The sequence below is a fragment of the Rutilus rutilus genome (genome assembly GCF_951802725.1).
Source record: "Rutilus rutilus genome assembly, chromosome: 20".
Taxonomy (NCBI): domain Eukaryota; kingdom Metazoa; phylum Chordata; class Actinopteri; order Cypriniformes; family Leuciscidae; genus Rutilus; species Rutilus rutilus.
Window position 1 is genome coordinate 24,445,356 of NC_140225.1, and position 26,803 is coordinate 24,472,158.

The 26,803-nt window shown below is 36.9% G+C and overlaps 1 protein-coding gene across 2 annotated transcripts in view; it reads right to left on the reverse strand.

The window, feature by feature from the left end:
* The window catches only part of rmdn2 (regulator of microtubule dynamics 2), a 45,795-nt gene that overhangs the window by 7,352 nt on the left and 11,640 nt on the right, over positions 1–26,803 (reverse strand). For both annotated transcript variants that reach the window (XM_084391643.1, XM_084391642.1), the window contains exons 4-9: positions 21,215–21,389; positions 18,642–18,744; positions 15,805–15,865; positions 5,673–5,748; positions 4,924–5,001; positions 3,161–3,259 (exon numbers count right to left, since the gene is read on the reverse strand). In XM_084391643.1, coding sequence (XP_084247769.1) covers positions 3,161–3,259; positions 4,924–5,001; positions 5,673–5,748; positions 15,805–15,865; positions 18,642–18,744; positions 21,215–21,389 — 592 coding nt within the window. The remainder of the gene's footprint in view (positions 1–3,160; positions 3,260–4,923; positions 5,002–5,672; positions 5,749–15,804; positions 15,866–18,641; positions 18,745–21,214; positions 21,390–26,803) is intronic.

The window sequence follows — 26,803 nt, forward strand, 5'->3', positions numbered from 1 at the left end:
AGTGCAATTCAACAAGCTTTTTTGTTTCAAAAACTTTGTCATTATTTTACTTCCATATGAATCTCTGAGTGAGTGGAGGCGGGGCTCATTTGCATATTCATAGAACCGCGTATACTAAATGATGCAAGAGTGTAGAGTTACATTCAAGCTATTTTAAGGCATGGAGAAACATTTTTTCCAGAAAGGAACAAATGTTTAAATATGTCATTTTGGTGATCAAAGATGAGTTTTAAAGCTACACTGTGTAATTTTTTTAGTTGATTCTTAGCAAAAAACACTTAGTTCTTTCACAAATATAAGTGCTCAATGTATATTTACTTCTTTCAAGTAATAAAGTATTCTCGTAAGTTTATAATCTGCCATTGAAAGTACATACGGGTGAGGGGTTCGAATGGCGGTCGCCATGTTGCCCCTCCATCTTGAAACTACATTAGCCAAAGAGGGACATACCTGTAAATTCAAGCTTCGCCTTTCGCGCTTTACACTCAGTGACACAGAGACGAATGCGAGGGGGAGATTACTCGCGACTGCCGGCAGATTTGAAAGATTGCTGATGGAGGATCACGCCTATTTTCGAGGACATGTAGCAGAGTCGCCAAGGAAGCGAAAGAGAGAATTAAAACGTCAACGCGACAGGCAAATCAGCAAGACCAAAGTCAATACTGGAGTAACTTTTCCCAGATGGAAAGAGCTCATGAGGAGCAAAGATTTTAAAATGGACGCCGAAGTTGCCTGCTTTCTTCTCGACAGGTTCAGCCTATTTGTGTAAATTCAAAGTTTTATAGTTGCTTGTCTAACCATAGCATGGTTGTGCATAACGCCACAATGACCTCTAGTATAACTTGCGTTACTTTTCCTCACGTCAATGGTGAAAAAGTATTGTTTACCTTGTAACATAAATCTGTGCTGCGACGGATCACAGGTGATAGTTTTAAAGGCGCAATTGGAAGAAGTCGAACTGGAAGCCATGTTAATCTTGGAATAATACGGCCACCGTAGGAGTTAAAACGCCCTCGAAATTGAAAGGAACAGAAACTAATATTCACTGGGTAGTCATATACAATTTCACCGCTAGATGGGGGAAAATATCACACAGTGTAGCTTTAAGGGATAAAATTATTGACTACAGTGGGACTTTAAAGGTGCCTTGTGTAAAAAAAAAATCAATTCATACTCCACATTCCATACCAGATGGGGGCAGTATACCTCCAGAAAGTGTGTCTACTCTAGAGTATGAATATATGACATCTTCAAGCTACTCCCCTTCACCTTTACCAGTGAATATGTTCATATTCGTTTTGTTCATATTACATTTTTATCGTTAGTTTGAATTACATTAATTTGACAGACAGCATTCGCTGATGTTGACCAAGCTAGCACCAACGTAACCAGAGCTGCCAACTATCACGCATTCACCGTGAGACACACGCAATTGACACTTTTCACATGCTCTCACGCCACACATCAATTTTCACGCGCACAGAAAAATCGCACAGCAAAGAGGACACGGAGACCGACAGACTAGACAGAGCAGGTTAGTTATGATATAAAAAAAATCTCAGCTCTCAGATTCTATCAATTTTATTACGCAATTCAAACAATAAATACCGTTTTGGCGCTTGTAAATGTTACACGACAGATCCCTAGCACACGTGAACCGATCATCTCTACTAGCTAATAGTAAAAAACACGAACACTGTTGAAAGATAGCCTACAGTAGGCTACAACTTACCGAAATGTATTCCTCATTCATAATATCGACCAATCAGTGTTTTTTATCAGCGTGAAGGTCAATAACATAGCTGGAGAACAATTATGTCAGATTTACCTCAGGAAAGCCATTTAATAAACATAATATAGGTTGTTATAATAAACAGTATATAGAAATGTTGCAAGTTCGGAGTCGAACCTCATTTCTTTCATGTCCATTAGTTGTCTCCAGCGATGGAAAGCAGTGCCAATGTTTACTCTGGTTCTGTTCCTTTTTTTATCAGATTTTATTTGCGATTCCGAGCGCGTTTTATCCCTGCAGCGGGTGGGTGTGGTGGTGGTAAGGGTCTCTTGCCAAGGGCTTCAGACATTCTTCCGCTCTCTTCCCTGAACTGAAATGTAGTAGTGGGCTGTATTTTCCACACGATTGACATCAGGTTCAAGTACGCCCACAAGCCGTGCGAGTTATTCGTGTATTGCAGTTGGGCTGGTGGTTATGTTGCCCGCATACCGCCTCACATGGCCGAAACTGGTATTACGACACCTGTCAGGCTGTGGCTAGTAATTTAGCATGCTAATTCAGGTTGATATCTCTGCAGCACTATAACTTGTCATTTTTTTAATGACATCATCGCCCTTATTTCTTCTCATTCTTTTGATGCGTGTAGCTCATTTTTTGGATATTTTTACCTCAATTTTTACACATGGCACCTTTAAGTATCACGGTGAGTGACAGCTCTATACAAACAAAACTTGAGGGAAAACTATGAAAATTAGAAAAAAATCCACTCTCTTTTTCATCATCCTCGTCTTTGTCTTCCTTATCGCTTGCGCATAAAGTTGCGGACTTCAACAGCACACTAGCTCATAAATAAAAGCATAAATGCTGACTTCAGATACCTCTGTGTTTACCTTTTATCTTGTTATTGTTATTTTGTGTATGCTTGTCAGTTCACACTCAAATCTGATACTGACCACATTTAAAAAAAAATAATGTGAACAGCGAAACAAAACAAAAAATAAGATCTGAGCAACAAATCAGAATTGAGCACTAAGGCTTGCAGTGTGAAAGTCTATGGTGGGAAAATCTGGAAATTGGACTGGTTGATTTCATTGCAGAGGTTGCTGGAGCTACAGAAGCAAGAAGTGAAAATCTGTCTACCTAAAAAACTTAATGACAAATTGGTAAAAATGTAACAAATGAATGAAATAAGTACAAGAAAAAATGGCTACAATTGCTTAATTTTTTTTCTGGCATCCAGAAAATGATGACAATTTAAGAAAAACATATGTTTTTTTTTTTTTTTTTTTTGAGGACAGTCATACCAGCCATCTAAATATTAATGACATACTCTTCATACTTTTAATGGAATGTTTGGGTGTTGAATAGAGAGGCTTGTTACACAGTCACAATCACCGGTGTGGGCAGGTGATCAGAGGCACGTCTTACCTTGAGGAAGTTCTGCAGGGCGTCCTGGACGGTGGCACTGGGTGGCTCTCCAAACAGAGTAGCAGCGATTTTCCTCTCAATCCACGTACATTGGGACACCTGCACACACAACATGTTAATAAGAGAATCATAAATAAGAATTCAGCTTATCAATACCAACTTATTCAGATGGAAAATAAGGCCTATTTACTGCAACAACAGCAAAAAAAAAAAATAGATATATTAAGATACACCTAATTCAAGAAATTTGATTTATTTGAAAAGCTAATTGCATAAGGCAATTAATTATCTTATTTTAAGGAAGCTTCAAAAAAAATATATATATGCTGAATTAAAAATATTTTTTGCAGCACTCATTTAGTCAGAATAAAGCAGGTTCACACATTTTTGATCATCAACTTCCAAGATTTTTCTCTCTACATACTTTCATTTATTTTTTTATTTTTTTTACAGATTATACTCACTATAAAAATCGCTCAAAAGTTTGAGGTCAGCATGACACTTTTATTCAGCAAGGAAGCATTGAATTGATCAAAAAATTAGCAAACACATTTATAATTTAACAAAAATGCAAAGCAGCACAACTGTTTTCAACATTGATGATAATAAGAAATGTTTCTTGAGCACCAAATCATCATATTAGAATGATTTCTGAAGGATCATGTGACACTGACGACTGGAGTAATGATGCTGAAAATGACATTTTAAAATATATACAAAAAGTTATTTTAAATTGTAATAATATTTCACAATATAGAGAACTCTTAACAAAATGTAAACAAATGTCTTACCAATCCCAAACTTTTGAACGGTAGTGTGTATTCACTACAGAAATGTTCCTTAATTAAATAGTAATATTAAATATATATATATATATATATATATATATATATATATATATATATATATATATACACAGTGCTATGCATAAGTTTAGACACCCATACTAAAGTTGACTAAAAAGAGGAATAAAAAATCATCTTTTGGAAACTGAACTTAATGCCTTAATTTAAAAAATTAAGAAAAATCCAACCTTTAAGGACACCAATTTTCTTTGTGAATGAATAATGTATCGTAAATAAATAAATGTTCTTCCTTAAAATACAGGGTGCATAAGTTTGGACACCCCTATGTTAAATTCCCATAGAGGCAGGCAGATTTTTATTTTTAAGTATTTTTTTTTTTTTTTTTTGGGATACTATGCATCCTGATAAAGTTCCCTTGGCCTTTGGAATTAAAATAGCCGCACATCATCACATAGCCTTCACCATACCTAGAGATTGGCATGGTTTTATTTCAGTTAGCCTAATAGCTAGTTTGATTTGCATTGAGAGATGATCTTATGGAAAGTACCCCATGCCAATCTCTAGGTATGGTGAAGGCTATGTGATGATGTGGGGCTATTTTAATAACATTCATTTATTTATGATACATTATTCATTCACAAAGAAAATTGGTGTCCTTAAAGGTTGGATTTTTCCTAATTTTTTAAATTAAGGCATTAAGTTCAGTTTCCAAAGATGATTTTTTATTCCTCTTTTTAGTCAACTTTAGCATGGGTGTCTAAACTTATGCATAGCACTGTATATATATATATATATATATATATATATATATATATATATATATATATATATATACACACATATAAATGAAAGGAACATTTGGTTATGTATGTTCCAGGATTTTTTGGACTGTGGGAACCCTGATATAGACTTTAACTATGACAATGTCACAAATATGCCAAATGTTTTGTCACTCACAGCATAACACCAGCGGCCCAGCAGGTAATATGACAGAGGATCTTCAGGTTTCAACTCTATCGCTTTATGCAGATGATCCTTGAGCCAGAGAGGGAGAGGGAAAGGGAGAGAGAGAGAGAGAGAGAGAGAGAGAGAGAGAGAGAGAGAGAGAGAGAGAGAGAGAGAGAGAGAGAGAGAGAGAGAGAGAGAGAGAGAGAGAGAGAGAGAGAGAGAGAGAGAGAGAGAGTTTCTTCATTGTGACACGACTTGTCTTTTTTGCTGATCTCTACAGCTGAGATACCACACATTTTTCTCCTGAACTGTCTCGCACGAACATAGAAAAACCTACCACACGCATCTGTCATTCAGCTCCTCTCTCTCTCACTGCTAGCTCACCTGCCAGTGCTCTGCAGGTGTGTACTGTTTGGAAATCTAGCTGACAGCTAAGATAAAATGCTACGTGTATCAGAGACTGATCTGCTCTTATGAAATATGTGTGTGTGTGTGTGTGTGTGTGTGTGGTACCCTCATTCCCTTTCCTCTTGTCTCAGATAAGATTATGAACACTAACTCTCACAGAAGCTAATGTTATGCTCCTATCAACACATACAACCACTGAAATCAGCCAAAATGACCTTATGCTGAGATGCATTCACTGCTTTTAAAGCCTTCTCTACATGTCTACATGTTTGCAATCCAATTAAAACATAAAGACATCTAGAACACTGCCTAAAAACACATATTCACAAACCACAGACTCTTACACTCACCTTAAAAAGGTAGCCATTTTTAATTTTATTCTGAATAGATTCATATTCAGTCAGGAGTCCACAAAGAATAGCATACCTACAAAGAGAAAACCAGACACAAAAAAGAGAACAATTACTAATACATGAATATCATTTATGCTTAATTTCATTAATTAATTAATTAATTATTATAAAACATGTATTATATCCTGTTTTCCCGCTCTGTTTAGTTCCCTTGGTTACTCATTACTCTCTTGTTTGTTTCTATGGTTAGCAATTGATTTGTGCACCTGTGTCTTCAGTTAATCGCAAGAAAGTATAATGAAAAACTGTAATCAAAAATACAGATTAAACAACGCAACAACTTTACAAGAACCTAAAGACAAAACCGAAGACAGAGCAGAACAAATTGAGGGCATATAGGATAATGGTTAACAGGATAATGATTAACTGAATCAGAGCCAGGATGGTTTCTGTATATATGCACCGATTTCTGGTAAATATTAACACATAATGTGCATTGATTACGACGCTGACTACGCTTTACAGTAGCATTTAATTCTGGGGAGAGATAAAGAGACAACATTATTATGTTTTTAAACCCGGAAATGGCAAAAAAGCAACAAAATTGTCAAAGACATCCAATGAACTACATTCAAAGCCAATGTAAAATGCAAATTGTACACCCAAGCCAAGTTTCTTGGTAAACCACATGCAGTTACACTAATGTAATAAACTGCAGAATCATTTTTCTGATTAATGTGAATATTTTTAACAAGGCTATTTGATAAAGATTGGTGTCTTTTATCACGTAGAAAGAAAAAGAAAGAAAGTAGGTGAAAGGGCTGATGTGCGTGTGTACGTGTGCTGTAGTTAAAGTGTTTTGAGGGGCCGGTTGAGAGATGATCAAAGCTTTTCCACCATAGCCATGTAAATCCTGCTGGTACTCACAGTCAGACAATGGAGCCAGGCACAAACACCTTTTATGTGCTCGATCAAGGGGTGAAGAGGTCGAATTACTGTCACAGAAGGTGAGAGGGTTTGAATCGGGGACAGAGCCTGTATCCAAAAGGCTTTGACCTTGAGCTCACCAGAGAGAAACTCAATACTAGCACAGATGTAACATGATAGATAGACTTACTGTACTCAGTTACACTGGTGTGTGTGTGTGTGTGTGTGTGCGCGCTCTGTGGGAACTAATCTGTTTTACTGGCTGTTTAGACTGCAATTCCATGACAAAATAAAGGAAAATTAAATGCATGCAGGAAGGGATCCAAGTAACAAAAAGACTGCAAGAGCATTCATTTCAATATAAATTCCCTCTCAAGCATTTTAAATCACTGATGAAGTCAAGATTGTGCCGTACTGAATAGTCTCAGCCACAGGCCATGGACCACACACAGTCTGTTCACTGACCATCTGAACATCTCAATCTAGCAAGATTTAATCTGATTGGCTGACTTTGTGCAACTTTCAAGAGAAAGGCCATACAGTTTATTTTTTTTATGTATAACTAGAAACCAAATCAGATTTACTAAGGCTGAATCAATGAGAAGAGAAATTTAAAGTTTTCAGGCTATTTGTGTACTTAACTGCAAGTAAACTAGATATGCACAAACAAAATGGCAAATTCTGCTTTGTTCTCCAAGTTATGTGTATGTCATTCAAATGTAAGAAGTATACATTATTATAGAAAGTCTATACACAGTTTCTGCTAAACGGCATGTAAAAAATTTAACGAACTCACTCTATACGTTGCTCAAACAGTGAAAGTGGGCAGTTCTTGGACTGAAAAAGCTGAAATGTTTTGTTCAAATTTTTCAAATTCTTTCAAATTCTGACTATGTACCGTCAGTTTATCTGTTTAGGAAAGAGGATGACTAAGAATGAATATTGCATCACCTTGTTGAGGAGCTAGTTCTCTGAACTTGGCATCGCTGCAAGCCAGACAGTTAAAGAACATATTTCACAAACTTCCTCCCAAAGTAAACTAAAACTTGGGCAAGTCTTAGCAATTTCTCTGTCTGGCTATTGGCTACTGTGACACAATGGTGCAAAGAAGGACTGTTTAAGTAAACAGGGGGGGGGGGGGGGGGTTACTATAGTAACTACGTGTAACATATAGCAGGGCACTGTAAAAGTGTTACAAATAGTATCATGCTATTTGCATAACAAAATGCCAACATCGAACTCTTTGTAGTTAGGATGTCTCCTATGTAGACAGTACACAGTAGGTTGTGGAACAGAGCTAACGTGGACATGAAGTTAGAGATCACCACAAATAACTTTTAATGTGTCTAAAGCATGTTGAATTGCAAATAAATTTGAACTGAAACAACATAAAGACATACCAGAAGTGATTACTAATAACAACTGCTGGCAGAGAGAGTACTGGTGGGGAGAAGATTGCTCAATGTTCCCGGGGCTAATTCCTTCCCCCTCCTTTCACAGATTGGTTTGTGAAGTGTTTATATTAATTGCTGTCATGTTATGGCAATGTCTAGAGGCCTGAACATTTAACCACAGCTATGCAATAGAAGCCAGTGGCAGAATGTCTGCTGTCACACACCTGACACATTGCCCCAATCTAGGAATCTGGGATTTCCCTCCACAGAGGCATTAAGAATAAACATCCCCAATAATTTACCATGATACTTTGTGAACAAGAAAGTATAAAACAAAATACTGTATGAAATTAATACCAGTAGAAATAAACCAGCAACAGATGTGCTTGCAAGGCAGCGATGTATTGAAATTCTTATTATTTAATCTTCTCCAGAATTGCCCTGCAACAAATTCAGTACATTTTTTTTTTTTTTGTTTAATAAACTTGATACTTTTTTAATAAATGGAATCTCTATATAAAATAAATGACATGCCCTACAGCTATTGGAATATTAAATCAACGTATTCATTTGCATTCATTTTCACAGCAGTCTGCACGGCATCTAATAATACTCAGAATGCCGCTGGGTAATACAGACACAAATATAAACAAATTTTGATTCTATCTTTATATCTGTAAATGCAGTCATTGTAAACTACTGCAGTAATATACAATACTGTTTAAAGGTTAATGGGTCAGTAAGATTTTTGTTTTTAAAAGAAATCAATACTTCTATTCAGCAATGATGCAATAAATGTATAATTTGACAGTAAATACATTTATAAAGTTACAGAAAAATCTCTATTTTCAAACAAATGTTTATTTAGAAAATTTCCATTCATTAAAGAATCCTTGTAATGTTATTTTGCAAGATTACTTTTTTTTTTTTTACTCTATATTTGATCTAATAAATGCAGCCTTGGTGAGCATAAGAGACTTATGAATCTTACCAACCTCAAACTTTTGAATGGCAGTGTATATTTAATTATGCATCATAAATTGTGATGTTCCTCATTTTTAAGTCGCTTTGGATATACATATTCTGGGGGTGCGACAATACATTTAGCTCACGAGACAAGACGATACACGATATTGGGGTCACGAGAACGAGTAAATATTGTTACATTATTTTTAAGAAATCTTAATTTACGAAATATATGACCGGTATATGTATTTTATTCGAAAGAAAGTCACAAAAATGCAAACCAATGCAGGTGCATTTTTAAACGTTTTAACCACTAATCATCTTGTAATGAATTCCACGTTTTACTTTCTGAGAATGAACGATCATGCGCAGTAAAAGACTTCTGCACACTCTCATGCTGATATCGCAAGCCAGTTTTTAACCTTGAAAAGAAATATTGCCACGTTTTAATATTGCAAGATCTCATTACACTCCTAGCATTTGCATTTTCGAACGCATTATTTGTAGCATTTATTTGCATACTAACATGTGAGTGGTGCATTCATGCATCTATTTAACCCTTGATAACTTCCTTTAAAGTTCAAAGATGGTGTCACTGTGAACCAAAGTCTAAATCCCGGTACCTACAACTTTATTATTATGCTGTATCGCAAGCACTGATATTTCCTTCAGGAAATGCAAATCTAGTTTCATTATTAAAAAGACAATTTAAAGCCGAAAACAAGCAGATGTTTGTTACTCTATTAATGTAGTTCTTCATGCTTAGAACAGGTCGGGGAGGTTTTGTGAGCTTCAGGCAGTTTCCAGTGTTCTAGTGAAACTTCTGTAAAGTTTATTCTATCTTGAAATGTGTACGGTGGCCGAGAGAGCTCAGCACGCTGCAACTGAAGAAAACACACCTGCAAATTTAGAAAGTATCTTCATCAGTTTCACAACACGTGTGCTCCAAATACTCACAACACAACCAAATACAGAAATGTGCTGCAAACAGCACAGACCACAACTGAAATGTTTCCAGGGGACCCCAATAAGTGACGAACCCGGCTGAGACATGCTTATAGCTCAAAGTCTACTTTATGTTTTATTTTATCTTTTGCAAAACATACAGATATGACATGGTTATGACATACAACTTTGTATACAATATACAAAATGTATTAACAATATGTTCAATGTCATCAGAATACTAATGAGAAAAGAAAAATGAGGTAAATAAATAAAAAAGATAGAGAAAAAGAACATGAGGGAAAGATATTAATCTATACATCAGTTACATTGTACACATTTTGTCATGTTATGTTTAAATAAGTTTCATATAATAAATGTTAGGTAATGCAGGGTCCAAAGATGAGATGGCAAGTTTTAAAGTTGAAACACTCACACACAGATATATAATGTATATATATATATATATATATATATTTTTAATAAAATGTAAATTTATTTGCAACAGTTATGTTAATAGCAATAATAAGATATTTCTAGTAATAACAGGTATTCAGCTTATGGACACCGTGCTGCGTTGTCATATGAACATGCCAGATGAAAATAATGAGGGAATTATGTTGTCTTTTGTTGCTCCCTTTGCCAAGTGCGATCCAAACGGCTAAATAATGGCACACAAGTGCCCTGCTCACTCCAAAGTCCCACCTCAAGGGCTCTGCCGTCTGCCCTTCGAAGGGAGTAGGGCATAGGGATGCTAACGGGCAATAAGCATGTCTCAGCCGGGTTCGTCTCTTATTGGGGTCCCCTCGAAACATTTCAGTTGTGGTCTGTGCTATTCGTGTTTCTGTATTTGGTTGTGTTGTGAGTATTTGGAGCACACATGTCGTGAAACTGATGAAGATGTTTTCTACATTTGCGGGTGTTTTTCTATTTGCATGCGTTTTCTTCAGTTGCAGCGCGTTGAGCTCTCTCGGCCCCCGTAAAAAAAAAGGGGGTGGGGGGTGGACAGAGAGAAAAAAACTAATCAAAACAAAAATGACACTACAAATAAATGTGTGGTTTGGCCATAGGCTGTTTCTGACAGTTGCTTTGAGAACTTTCGGTGAGTTGAAATGTTATATAGACTCATACACACTCATGCATACACAAAAATGCACCACACAGAAAGAAAAAGAAAAAAAAATTCCGCAGAACAGTAAGACTTGTGGCAGCCAGAAGCTTATGTAAGTTTACCCAGCATTTTCCAAAAGGGCAGAGAAATCCCCTGAGCAACTGGCCACAAACAAAGAGGTCTAAAAGTTAAACTGATTCCTTTCACCTCTTGGCTCAGAACAGAATGTTCTCTCTCGTCACCTTGGGCTGAGCATTCAGTGAAGTTTCAATGACAAGAGCTGCCATTGCCATTCAAGGTCAAACTGCCGCTCTGTGTGCGAGGAAAACATCACTGCAGAGGATACATTTCGCTTTTAAACCATGAGATACTGACAGAAACCTTCAGCTCAGGGAATCTGACTAAATAAATGTCAAACCCCATAAACTGAACTAATTGCACATAAAAAGAAGAGCAAGACGGACAAAAACTCTGCATTGCATCAGGACTTTCGGACACAGGTTAAAAAAAAAAAGCTTTACAGCTTTACATTTTCTGGCTAGTGCATCACCATTTTGCTAGAAAGTTGTGTGTGGTTGCCAGGGTGTTGCTATGCGGCTGCTAAGTCTTATTAAGCCATACATAGTGTGCTATTACTTTTCTAAGGACTCATATTTATGATTTTCGACTAGTACTTAATAAAAACTATGAAAAAGGGACTTAAGCTATGTCTAGCTACTATTAATTTAAAATGTTCCCCCTTTTTATCATGCTGAAATCAAAATAAATAAATATGTAAAAAAGAAAAATAATAAGTTTCACCTTTTGAGGAATTTATTTTCGCTGGACAATGTATGAAGATTTAGTACTTGGGGTTAGTTGTTTGTTTAAATGTCTAATATACAATTGATTACCAGTATAAATCATTCTGTTCAAAAGATTAGGGTCGATAAGGTTTTATTCAGCAAGAATACAGTAACTTGGTCAAAAAATGACAGTAAAGCCATTTATAATAAACTTTCTATTTATCAAAGAATACTAAAAAATCACCTGTCACAATTTCAACAAGAATATTAAGCAGTTTTCAACATTGATACTAATAATAAATGTTTCTTGGTGAGAATAAGAATCTTCAAAAGCACTGAAAAAAAATCTTACCGACTCCAAACTTTTGAAGAGTAGTGTACATCTATTTGAATTTAAATAACTACATGTAAAATGTTTTACTTCTGATTTACACTGAAATTGGTTCTGCTCATGAATACATGAATATGGCCACACAAAAAAATCGTATAATACAACAACAAGCAGAGTCATGGCAGTGTGCTAAGGACAGAATTCAAATGAGCTGAAGGCTAGATCCTCAATGAAAAGCAACTGTAATGCCAAGGACAGATAAAAGCAGCTGTAATGGAGATGCATGTGCGTATGCCGCAATGACTCTCCACTGGGCTCTATTTGATAATCCTGGCATCTGTGAGGGAACGGAAAGCATTGCGAAGGGATTTACACTGGCAAAATACCGAGAACAGTAAACATACTTCATTAAGACACCCTGCAACCAAACAAATGCAAACACACAACGAATCACAAAGATTCTGACCACAGCAACACTGAATATTACAGTATTTGATTGATTGGCCACTATAAACAGTCAAACCATTAAAGCTCACAAAGAATTAAAATAAAGGGAGCAAAACTTATCTGATCTAAAGAAAGCTGTCTTGCAGTCAACTGCTTTCAAATGAGAGAAAATGAACAGGCAGCTTGTCATCAGATGAAATTGTCATCACTGGATTTTCAATGTGAGGAAATATTCATATATATATACAGTGAGGAAAATAAGTATTTGAACACCCTGCTATTTTGCAAATTCTCCCACTTGGAAATCATGGAGGGGTCTGAAATTGTCATCGTAGGTGCATGTCCACTGTGAGAGACATAATCGGATGATTTTTTAACTATTTATTTGTATGATACAGCTGCAAATAAGTATTTGAACACCTGTCTATCAGCTAGAATTCTGACCCTCAAAGACCTGTTAGTCTGGCTTTAAAAAGTCCACCTCCACTCCATTTATTATCCTAAATTAGATGCACCTGTTTGAGGTCGTTAGCTGAATAAAGACACCTGTCCACCCCATACAATCAGTAAGAATCCAACTACTAACATGGCCAAGACCAAAGAGCTGTCCAAAGACACTAGAGACAAAATTGTACACCTCCACAAGGCTGGAGAGGGCTACGGGGAAATTGCCTACGGGGGTGTTTCTGCACATGGGACAGGGTGACTGCACTGTATTAATGAGAGGATGACCGGGGCCATGTATTGCGAGATTTTGGGGAACAACCTCCTTCCCTCAGTTAGAGCATTGAAGATGGGTCGAGGCTGGGTCTTCCAACATGACAATGACCCGAAGCACACAGCCAGGATAACCAAGGAGTGGCTCTGTAAGAAGCATATCAAGGTTCTGGCGTGGCCTAGCCAGTCTCCAGACCTAAACCCAACAGAGAATCTTTGGAGGGAGCTCAAACTCCGTGTTTCTCAGCGACAGCCCAGAAACCTGACTGATCTAGAGAAGATCTGTGTGGAGGAGTGGGCCAAAATCCCTCCTGCAGTGTGTGCAAACCTGGTGAAAAACTACAGGAAACGTTTGACCTCTGTAATTGCAAACAAAGGCTACTGTACCAAATATTAACATTGATTTTCTCAGGTGTTCAAATACTTATTTGCAGCTGTATCATACAAATAAATAGTTAAAAAATCATACATTGTGATTTCTGGATTTTTTTTTTAGATTATGTCTCTCACAGTGGACATGCACCTACGATGACAATTTCAGACCCCTCCATGATTTCTAAGTGGGAGAACTTGCAAAATAGCAGGGTGTTCAAATACTTATTTTCCTCACTGTATATATATATATATATATATATATATATATATATATATATATTAAACTTTACATATATAGTTTAATGTATTAAGTGTAATTTATTCCTGTGATGGCAAAGCTTAAAGGGTTAGTTCACCCAAAAATGAAAATTCTGTCAGTAATTACTCACCCTCATGTTGTTCCAACCCCGTAAGACCTTCGTTCATCTTCGGAACACAAATTAAGATTTTTTTTATTAAATCTGAGAGCTGGATCACTCCTCCATAGGCTTCTAAGACACTATAACTTGCTGGCCCAGAAAATGTATTAAAGACATCGTTAATATAGTCCAAGTAGTGGCTCGATCTTAAGTTTATAAAGCGACGAGAATACTTTTTGTGCGCAAAAACAAACAAAAATAACGACTTTATTCCACTTTATTTCCTTCTCTCTGGGCCTCGAGTCTTTTCACGTAGTGTTTAAGCGTAGCACGTCTGTGTTGCACGTCACCACGTAGGCTCACTATTGGGCGAAGCTGGTCATGTGTGTGATACGTGGTGACGTGCAACACAGACGCGCTACGCTTAAACAATACGTGAAAAGACTCGGGCACCCCTGCTTTAAACCACAGTGTCGGTGTTGTTTTCAATTAGAATTACACTTTAATTTTTACTATAAAGCAGCTCTCCAGTGTTTGTTTTCACTCGTGGATGTCTGACCTTGACAGACTCATCAGAGGAAATGAACCGGAGAAGATTTCCACATCAAAGAAGGCGGAGCCTTAGGGTTAAAACAAACCTATTACATAATCGCCACGGACCAATGGTGGTATGAAGGCGTTTGCCAACCGGAGAAAACTTGTCCAGAAGCTGTTTCGAACTCCCTAAACAAATTCCAAACGAACTTCGTTTTGGCTTGATTTTGTATGAAATGACATCACACCAGTTCGTTCTTCGATTACACTTGAAGTATATCGGGGCCTTTACTGCAGTCTTCAGGATCACATAATCCTTCACAAATCATTGTTTTATTTTTATTTGGTGCGCAAGACACATTTTTTATATTAAAAAACAACCCCATACTTTTAAACAGTAGTGTATACATACTAATTATGGAATAAAAGCACAGGAATTTCAAGCAACTGCAATTAAGTAGGTGTGTGTGTGTCATGTCAGCTTGGGGCTGTCTTTGCACATGTTTACATTCCTGGGGTGTGGTGATGCTATCGAGAGAGTTTTGTAAGAGGAGTATATCCAGAGGGACAGGCCTGAAAATCACCTCCGGTGCAGGACACCCACATATATATTCAGATACCCACAAACACACACAGGAGCCCAGGTGCTACAAACAAGTATGTAAATATGTTTCACTTATGAGGGACAGATTTGCAAACCTCTTGAATCCAACTTGAGGACACTGAAATTGTTGAGGGGAAAAAAGGGCCATAGAATGGCACAGTAAAGTCTACACTACGCAAAAAGTTGTCAGTAAGGGGTACGGGAAGTGCTGGGAATGAATTATTTTAAATAGGTGGGTGAAAGCCAAAAATAAAATAAAACATATCAAACCACAGGCACTAGAGTCACAGCAGACGCCCATTATGTCCAGAGAGGGGGAGATGGACGTCATTTGGCTTTGTGGTAAGCACCACTTAAAAAACAGTGCCACTGAGCAATTATGTCAACCTTGGCATGAAATGCCTAATGACAATACAGATTACCATTAATTGTTTTTCATACATACAGCTACATATTATTCACCCCTCTCATTTTTTTTTTCAAAATGTTCGTTTGAGAATTCATAAATTGATAACTCATACCGCAAATTGAAGACTCATACTGCAACAAAACTTCTTCAAATCACCCAGTTGTAAAATTAGTATGAAAAAAACTGCCTAATTGGACAACAAATTAATTCAATACATGAACTCACCACTGATGACCTTCTGCACACAGTGGATTGATGGATATTGCCTCTTCACCAATTTTTTTTCCTGAAATGAAAAATCAAACAAAATAAACACTCCAGCAGCATCCGATCTGTTATCACTCCTATAGCCTAAATAAAACTAAATTCAAAGGTTCCTTTTGCAGAAGATGATCACACACCTGCTCATAGATGGACTAACAAGACGTACATACAGTACTTCCTCTAGAGGTTTAAATAGCAGTAATAATTAATCTGCTTCCAAACTCTTTGACATTAGCTATGTTTACATCCACCTATTTTTATGAGCAGTTTAGAATATCGTATAAAAAACAATGCTGGAGAGAAACACCAAGATGCTCATAAATTCAAAAAATGCGTGTAAAAAAACATGAGCTCAGTTGAGGCGGATACATTTTTTTATCCGATGATAAGAAGACATGCGCATAAACTACAATTGAAACACATCTACCAAATAAATCCCTCTATGGGCAACAAAAAACTCACATGGATGTGATTGGATAACTAGACTAACCAACAGACTAATTTCATTGCACACTGCACAGCATAACATTTTTTTGTTTGATCATTCTGAAATACCTGAGCCAAAGTCTGTCATCAGAATGATGATGAATTATTTTTGTCAGCGAAATAGAGCAAAAACTGGCAATACTGTGTCTAAACATAAGTCACTTAATATTAACTTGTTTATTGAACTGTTGTATAAAATCAATATAACATTTGTAATCATGCTGATATTTGGAGAAAAACGGCACTCTTCGTGTGATATTGATAAACTATATTATGACTGTAAAAGACATCCAGAGTTATTTTTGCCCCCTTATCTTGAATATAATAATAATATAATATAATAGAATGCTAAAAGCATTTTAGTAGACTAAATCATGCAGTGAAAGCGTGCACTAAATGTGCAAGCGCACCGTCTAACCTACTAGTATGTGTGCACTCTCCAGGTGTGTCTTTGTAAAGTGAGGGACATACTCAATACTACTATCAGATTGCACATCATTAAAACAACAAACAAGATATTATCGTAGACGCATATGTCAGTTTCATTATAACATAATAAATAGTCTCACCTTAGAAAAACAAACTTTATCACTTCACTATAAAAAAAAAAAAATAATTCACAAGCATTGTAACATTGTAGTTACGTTTAGTAAGTTATGAAATTACCAAAAAGTACCAATAAATTACGTAACTGGTAAGTCGTGCTGAGAAGGATTTATATGTAGGTATGATGTTCATTCTATTCATCAGGATCAGTGTCCATATGTTTATTTACAGTTCATGTTAGTGTTGTGTTTTTACCATCATGGTAAATGTAGTTTTAGCAGTTTCCACAATAACACTTTGTTTTCATTTATTTTGTTATTTTCTATATTTTTGATGACTGTGGTCATCATACCAACTTATTAACTTTTTTGAATTAGCTTGTTTGGGGCTGCTAAAAATAGCCTTACCTTATACTGTTTTTCATCATTCTTAGTGATATTCTAACAATTTATTAGACTGTGTAAACCCAGCGGTCTGCCGGCGATTTGATTTCGCCCTGCAGCTCTGGCTGGAAACCTGTACATTCTTCTATCCTGCTTCCGTTACAAATCTGCGGAGACCAATCACAAACTGGCTTATCCACCTATTGGCAAGTTTAATCCAATCCAATTTCTTTTAACCTCTCGACGATGCTCAATGGCTTCTTTAGTTTAGCAAACAAATCGCTCGAGTGGGTGTAAATACCACTCACTTTCATGTTTTTGTTTTTTTGCACAACCTACAAAAATCGCTCGATGCCATTGCTGCTTCTGCAAACCGCTGATCAATGCTCCAAACCAACACTTTTGGTTACACATTTCCTGCCTGGAGTTTTCGCTGCAAAGTACGTCACCTGGATCGTTGGTCTGATTGGTTGAAGGACTATCCAATTGCGTACAGAGTCATTTGAACTATGCCCGTTGATCACGCCTCTTGTGCAGTAGAAAATACAGAGCAGACTCCCCAGACCAATGTTCAATCTTAAAAGATTGAGCTTGGTCTGGTGATAGCCAGACTAACAATTTATGTTTATGTTAAGTAAAGTGGGAAGGTACTTGTGTGTTTGTCACAATGGTCAAACCAGTGGAGAACCACTGCGTTATGCAACTGAGGACAGGCATCCGAATGCAAGATAACATGACAGCGTTTATTGCGTTTCGTCATCAATGCAAGTAATTTATGATGTAGGATAAATAAGTCACAGTGGCTTTCTCCGATTGCAGCAACTTCCATTTTTAGTACAGATATTTTTCAGATTTTAGTATGTTTTATGCGGTATTCCAAATGTGTGCACAAGTTAAATTCGCAACTTCGGATGGAAACATAGCTAATGAAGCTTTCATACAGAGAAGTGACTGGAGAACAGCAATTAAAGACATAATAGAAAAGAAGGATCAGAAACTGAACTAGTTCACCCTGTCCCTCCATACACACATGGACTGAGTTGATATTGTGTTACATTTAATTAGCAAGGAGAGAAGGACAAACAGGAACAGAAAGCGAAGGCAGAGATGGAGAGTGCACCCAAGAGCGTTTTCATGAATAAGTCAAGATGGGTTATAAATTAATTAGTTAATTATTTAACTATTTGAATCTACTTCAATCAAATGATATGCCAAATAATTAATTTACTTAATGAATCAATATTTGCTGAGAAAAGCCACCAAATGTTTCATTTTAATTTTAATTTTAAGTCAACGTTATGTCATATGATTCAGTTCTCAATTCTCAATTCAAATGTCTACAGTGTACATATACATATCAACCCGTAATCAAGCGGTGATTACCGTTTTCAGCGTAGCTCTTCTTCTCTGCAAGGTCCATGGCAAAATCATGTGCATCTGCATAGGCTCTGGACAACCGCCAAAGGTACTGCCACTTCTGATCAAACTGTAAGCACATACATGACGTGTAACTTTTATTACTAAACCAGACCACTATATTAAAAAGTTTTGTGTCAGTAAGACTTTTTAATGTTTTTGAAAGAAGTCTCTTATGCTTTCCAAGACTGTATTTATTTGTTAAAAAATACAGTAAAAACAGTAATATTGTGGAAATATTATTTCAAATAAAAAATATAACCGCAAGCAGCGATGACGGGTCTAAGCCCCGGCGCCACCTCTTGGCTTTAGGACAACTGTGCATGGTGGGCAATGTGCATTTAAAGTGTGAACTTGCGTGTTACTGCAGCAGCTGGTACCACTACCATGAACCATAACAGCCACATCCATGAGATCTTTTAAATGTAGATGCATTTTTATGTTATAGGATGTTAAAGGTCACTTTCAAATGAATGTGAAGTTACAGCTCAAAATTTCGTAAGTCCATAGGTATTTATATATATATATATATTTTTTTTTTTACTTTATTATTAAACTAATTATATAAAACTATGTTGTCAGTGCACTTCAAATAAACTGGTTATATCTGGTTCTAAGAAATCTCTTAAATAAAATAAAGGCATTTTGCCATTAAAACATAGAAACAGATCCTAAGTCCTGAGAGATTTCTTATCTTGTAATGCAGGCAAAACCACACAGCAATAAAAGGGTTAAACTATAAACCACCAAGAGTGTAAAATAGACTCAACCAATATATAATATATATATATATATATATATATATATATATATATATTATAGTATATACTGTATAGTAGCCTATTAAAATAAAAGTAATTAATTATGTCTGAAAACAATAGCTGCGTTTACATGAACCCTAATAATCCGAATGTAATCAGACTACTAGAATGACAGACTAGTCAGAATAAAAAAAAAAGTCACGTCAATCAGAATGAATTGGCCAAATACTTTTAACATTTTATTCGGATTGTAAGCGGTGGTTTAAACCTTTAGTAATCCGATCAAGATTATGTAAACACTTGATAGGATTGGATCTGAAACTGGGAAAGTAGTGTGCATGTGCAATGACGTAGAAATGGCGTAATGATGTATGAAGCAAGGAACGAGCTGTTGTTGTTGAATGAAGTGTTATAAATGAATGTTGTGTCATTCTAAAATTCTCCTTCTATTCGTCATCTCCGTCCCGAAATCAAAGAAAATTAGTAATTTAGGAGAATAGTATGTGCAAACAGTGGGGAAACTGTATGTTCATGCAATGTGCGCATTTCATAAAAATCAATTCCGATTTGAAGCTTGTGACATATAAACGGCCACAACAATCCGATCACTTTATTCGTTCATGTTCATGTAAACCGAATTCTATGTTCGGATTCATAAATCGGAATGAATTCATTCCTATCGAAACAGAAGGTGTCCATGTAAACGAAGCTACTGTTCTCAACCCTGTGTAAAAATAGACCTATGCTGCCATCCATTTCTTATAGTATGCATTTCTTTGATTTTCTTTCTTTCTTTCAACCAGATGGCATGAATTCACTTTTTATTTATATTATATTATATAGAAATAAATGGTGTAAAATGTATCATTTAGAAGATATGACTCTTCCAGTTTCCCTTTTTGTCATTACTTTAATCCCTCCCCATGTCAACAGCGTTCAAGATATCTAATACCCGTTTGCAATTAAGCATCTTCACTATATTGAAATGTTGACATCATGTTGAGAAAGTTTGGTGTGAATCATATGAAGCCCTTTGGAGCAGTAGTTACAAATTCATGGCTGGATTCAAGAAATCCACATTCAAACTAAAATAACTAACTTTCTGATGGTCGGAGCTACTGACTGTAAATTAGAAAGTTGTCTGGCTTGATGAGAACAATATATGTACCGAGTTTGATGAATGTAGGTAAAACTAACCCCCCACTCAAGCTCTTCCTACATGCCTATTTCTTAAGGCTTTGCCCGTGTCTACTGGCTGACAACTCTGGTGTGTGTGTTGAGATTCATGCAATTTAAACCATGCTAAGAGTCTCAAAAACAACCAAAAATAATATTAAAAGTCTGATGTGTTGCCATGACATCAATATTCAAGATATCAAGAATCATTTCACAGCTGTACATCAGCCATGTCTTGGACTTATTGTGACAACATTTTATGCAAAGCTGAATTTTCAGCATCATTAACTCCAGTCTTCAGTGTCACATGATCCTTCAGAAATCATTCTAATATGATGATCTGGTGCTCAAGAAACATTTCCTATTATGTTCAATGTTGAAAACACTTATGCTGCTTAATATTTGGTGGAAACCGTGATATAGGCCTATGGTTTTTCAAGAAACTTTTTTTTTTTTTAAATGGAAATCTTTTGTAACGTTAAAAATGTCTTTACTGATACTTGTGATCAATTCAATACACCTTTGCTGAATAAAAGCTTCTTTTTTTTTTTCTCCAAAAAACATAAACCCTGACAACCAACTTTCAAAAGTTAGTTTACATACCTCTTCTTTCCTCTCCAGCAGAGCATTCAGGCCTTGTGCTTTCTCTGCCCCGTTACAGCTGTGCAGTCGGTCTGCTTTCTGCAACAGAGCCATGAGTTCATCCACTGGTTCCTGCAGTGGTTTTCGTTCATCGTCACTTTCCTCTTCCTCAGAGTCGGTCAGTGCGGTTATATATCTGTAGCACACAGTAAAGAGGACAGTGATCATGCACCTGTTGTGATGACATTGGCTTCTTATGAGACTGAATACCTTTAGCTATGTTTTAAAGGAATGTCAATTCTTAACAACAAGGATGTAACTTACATGGTAACTGCGTTAAATGTATTTTGGAGCTGAATTGAAACTGAAGTGACTCTATAAGTCAAAGAAAATAACTTGCTTATATTCACAATACAGAGGCAAAGTGGGTTTCTAAAAGTTTCAAAAATGCTTTTAAGGTATCTTTAACCTAAAAGATACATTTAGGAAACAACATGCTTAAAAACAAGAAGATTTTGCTTTTGACTATGCTTTCAACCTCTGTTTTTATTTTTCCTTCTCAAGTGACAGAAGGTGAAGGAATTCCCTTTTTGGAGGCCGAGCATAAATTTGGTAATAAACGTAAAAAAAGGGAGTTTTTGTTGGTCACTAATGCAGTCAGTAATGGGTATGCATTCATAAAGTGCTAAAAAGCACACAGGGCTGTGTACATGTGAAGCAGGGTAATTAACCGTTTATTGGGATTGCTGCTTGCAGAACTGACACCTAAAGGCTTTTGTGTAAAAGCACTGTGAGAGTTGTTTATTTTTCTTAAAACAAGGCATGCGATACCTGCCTTACTTTTACAGCTTTTAAAAAAAACGTCCCTTTTCAATTACCGTAGGTGTGCACTAACACTTTCAGCAGCTGACATGAGTGTGTAAAAAACATTAATTACAGGTTAAGGTACAAATGAAAGGCTTGACAAAAAGTGAAAACATAAAAGGCTTCCATTAAGAGCTGGCACCTACAGCATTTGCGTCATATGCTGTTCGTGAGAACATTTGAGACTGCGAGCGATAGTTCTGCAGGGATGTGTTGGAGCTGGAAACTCCCTGGGCACTTCAATGTTACATATATGCGAAGGTCGCTCATGACATTCAAAGGAGATCACAGCCCCAGGAATCAAAGATACACTTAGTGATAGAGCTTTCTTCTAAAACCAGGATGTTTTTGATTTCAGGGGCTATAGTTACATGTTAACTGCCAGAGATCTGAGTCATTTTAGCCATTCTTATCTGTCTGTCTGAAGTGATGTCTTTCTCAGACCCTCATTATTGCTAAACGTATACTGGCAACTCTACCTCTGCAATGTCTTTCTTCACTTCTTCTGCAGTGTCATACAGACATAATTGTGAGTCACATCCCAAAACTAACTTAGTTGAGCAGCACATAAAAAAATAAAATACAAAATACAATATATTTATTTCTCTCATCGAGCAGCATTGGCAAAGGGGAAAAAAACCCACAATAATTAAAATGTTTTTTTGTGTTTTTAAAAAAAATAATTAACTGTTTTCTGTTTTATCATATTAATAAAATGTAATGTATTCATGTGATGGCAAAGTTAAATTTTCAGCAGCCATTGCGCCAGTCTTCAGAACAGCATTCATTTGTAATTTTGTATTTTGTAACATTATAAATGTCTTTACTGTCACTTTTGATTAATTTAATGTGTCCTTGCTGAACTTTTTGTTAAAAATCGTATTTCCCCCAACTTTTAAGCAGTAGTGTATCACGGTTTCCACAAAAATACTATGCAGCAAAAGCTGTTTTCAACATTGATGATAATAATAAGAAATGTTTCTTGAGCAGCAAATCAGCATTTTAGAATGATTTCTGAAGGATCATGTGACACTGAAGACTGGAGTAATGATGCTGAAATGGAGCTTTGTTTCACAGGAATAAATTACATTTTAAAATTCAAAACAGTTATTTTAAATTGTAATAATATTTCACAATATTAATGATTGTTATGTTAATTATTCTAAACTAAACTAGAATTTTTCATGATCTTGATAAGACCAAGTAAAGAAAATTTAAGAAATAAAGTGAAAGGAACACAAGTCAATATGTAGGCCTACGTAAATGTAAATGTCTAGGGAGCAAACAATGAGTTGTATTAGTAACACTTTCGACAACTTCCTAATGATCTCCATTACTTTTAACTCACTTCCTAAAAAATGTAATTGTCTTGTATTGTTGGGTTTATGTATTTATGTTGTGTTGTAGTATTGTTTTTATATAGTAGGCTAACTGCAAATATTTCAACAATGATTTTGTTAACATCAAGCATTTCAAAGCGGTTAATGATTTAAATGATGGTTAAGTTAATAATTAATTCAACAACATATAGCCTACATAACACTTTACTCATATGGAAACTGTAATTCTAGTAATTCTTTAGGAGTCTGAAATAGATTTTGCTCAATCAGGAAATACATGCATTATAACTTATTCAGACAAATAATGCTGACTGCTTTATTTACAAGATGATGCATGGTAAACTTTGAATTGTAACGTATAATACACAAACCACCCGCGTAACCCACACCACTAATCAAACCCAAGGGGTTTACAGTGCGTATCATATGCACGTAAAAACAAATTTTAGTGTATAAATTGTACGATAAATACAATGCGTACTATAGAGATGCATTTCATAAGATCGGGTTGATTTCAATTTATCCTCTCCAAAAAAAAAAAAAACACATTACAGATAACATCTGAAGTAACAATTAATTTACAATCCTGTGAGACTGAGACACTGAAAATCGGGTGATTTTAGGTCAACATTTTTGTTGTAAGTCAATGAGTCCCTCTGTCAGTATAGGGAATAATAAGTTGGCTTCTCGAACACTTTGGGTAGCTTCACTGCCTGACGACAATGAGCAATCCAGTCATTCAAACAGATCAGTGGTCTGTGTGGTGTTTTTGATTGTTTTAAGACAAACTCGAACTCATCAACAAACAAAAAAAAAAAGTGCAATTTTGTCAATTTGTTTCCTACCATGACAAACATGTAACTAATCCCATCAAAGTGTGGGGCGGGGCTTTTCTCCACTGACTTTCTATGTAATGTTCAAAACGTTTCTAAAGATAGAGATCTTTATAAGGCAGTTGTCTGACTCAGAGATGGCGAACGAGGACATAGTTTGCGTAACATTAGCAACACATTATAAGCTGTTTGATAATGTAGTCAGACCAAAGGCTAATCATATCTTATCCCGCTATGTGTCCGACGCTGTAGAAAGCGATACATAAAACGCATTACCATTCTGACTTGTGGACAACCCTGTATAAGTCTGATAATAGGTCTTCCTCTTCTTCTCAAACAGTTTCTAGTTCAAACAGTTATGACTGAATTAAACCAATATTTCCACTTGCCATTGTGTAGCAGTGTTTACTAAAGTTGACCAGGATCAGGTAGTCCGAGTTGGTGTGAGTGAGTGGAGGCGGGGACTAATTTGCATATTAATAGTTCCGCGTATACTAAATGAGGCAATAATGTAGAGTTACATTCAAGCTACTTCAAGGCATGAAGAAATTATTTTCACAGGAACAAAACGTTTTAAATCACTTTGATTATCAAAGATGAGTTAATGGGATAATGCTCTGATTTAAGACCTTTTTAAGGCCTTAATATGTGGAACAGAGAATTAAGACTTTATAAAAATAAATAAATAAGACCCGCAAAAACACTGCGAATATCGCCAAAACGTCTGAAAAATTTTGAGTTAATTTTTTTGCTATAACGCACAGCCAGAATCTGAATGAAGTTGTTTTTCCTCTGGATTGAAGGATGCAGCCACACCCAGGAAACACAGAATCTTCAACAAGGATTATTCCGATGCCAATCTTTTATCTCCCTCTTTGTGTGGCCACCATGAGCAGAACGGTGGGTTCAAGAGCACAATGTTTGTTTGAGAGCAATCACATCTGTCCTCAGCAAAGATCAACAACTGTCAAGGATCTGGCTGTACATTCAGTTCTGACGCATCATCTGGACAAACATTAACCCACATCATTAGCGTTTGCCTTTGCATTTGCATTACTTCTCTGCTTCTTAGGGATTGCACCGAATATTTGGCAACAGAAATTATTCGGCCGAATATAGCACAAAAAAAAAGTTTCGGACGAATCATTTCAGTTGCCAAACATTCGGTGCAATCCCGAATTCACTTCTCTTCGCATGTGAATGGTCAAATATAGACACAGTTGTCAAAATGCAAATCATGTGCAGTATCTCACAAAAACACAGTCAATTATCGCTCTGTGAAAACCGGATATATGAGTCAGTATTACCGGTAGATCCAAGCATTCGGTCTTAAAGTGTCTGCAGCCTTAAATACCTGTCTGTGTCAGTAATGTTAATCAAGCAACAAAAGATGTTAAATAAATGTATACATGTTAAATAAACCTACTGTACCTGAAAAAAGTGGTTTGTTTAATATTTTTTCTTATTTGTCAGCTGTTTGTAATTTGCTTCATTCTTTTTTATATAGGCTTAACAAAAATAAAATAACGTCTCAGTTACTGATGTAACCCTCGTTCCCTGAAGGAGGGAATGGGAGATGTAACGTCGACGTGACGACGTAATTGGGATCACTTCAGGGAGCCCTATCAACTTCGAGTGTCTATAGAACAAGCCAATGAACGTTGGCGTGTGTGAATCGCGTCACGCGCCCCCCAACAGGAAGCGGGCGCACGCACACATTGTTTTTCGCTGAGGAGCCGAGATTGTGACGGCCATGCAGCGATGGTCAGCAACGGTGGCGACGGGACGTTACGTTCCCTTTCAGTCGCTCACGTTCGACGTAACGTCGACGTGATGACGTAATTGGGATCCCTTGGAAAACACCACAGTTGCTGCCACATCTAGCGCCCTACGCAAGACTCTCAGACCCCCAATTGGCTGGGGTGGAAGATCTGCAGAGGGAGTTCAACTGCTGTTCCATTATACCCCACACAGAGGAACTCTTTGGATAACACTGGGAAAGCGTGCCTTTCTGGGGAAAGGACGCTGCGGAGCCACATCCTGCCCGAAGGGAGGTAACGTGGAGAATACACATATGGACTGGCCGAAGGGGCAGTGCAACATATGGAATGTCACTGGGGTGGCTCCAGCCCGAAGGGGGAGGCTACACCGGACAGTGACGGCAGAGCAGACTCTGCCAAGGGAAAGACATGGGCTCACCGCAGGGAGCTGGTCATGGAAGAATACGCATATGGGATCGCCGCAGGGATCACACATATAGAACCCAGCCTAGCACAAGTTACAAGCATACGAGCACTAGGCCTGACGCCGGACGCTCCGCAACGTCCGACTGCCGGAGGGGTGCGGAGGAACTCACAGGGTTCGCCAAGTGGGGAACTCGACTGGAGCAAAAAGCGCACGTATCCGTTCCGAGGAAGGGAGTGGCGCAGCAAGCCGACACTAGAGCCGAAACTAGTTGAAGCGAGCACACAGGAAGAAACCGGCTCAACACGTAGGCTATAAAACCTAGCGAACGTGTTAGGTGTCGCCCACCCCGCAGCTCTACAGATGTCTGTCAGCGAGGCACCGTGTGC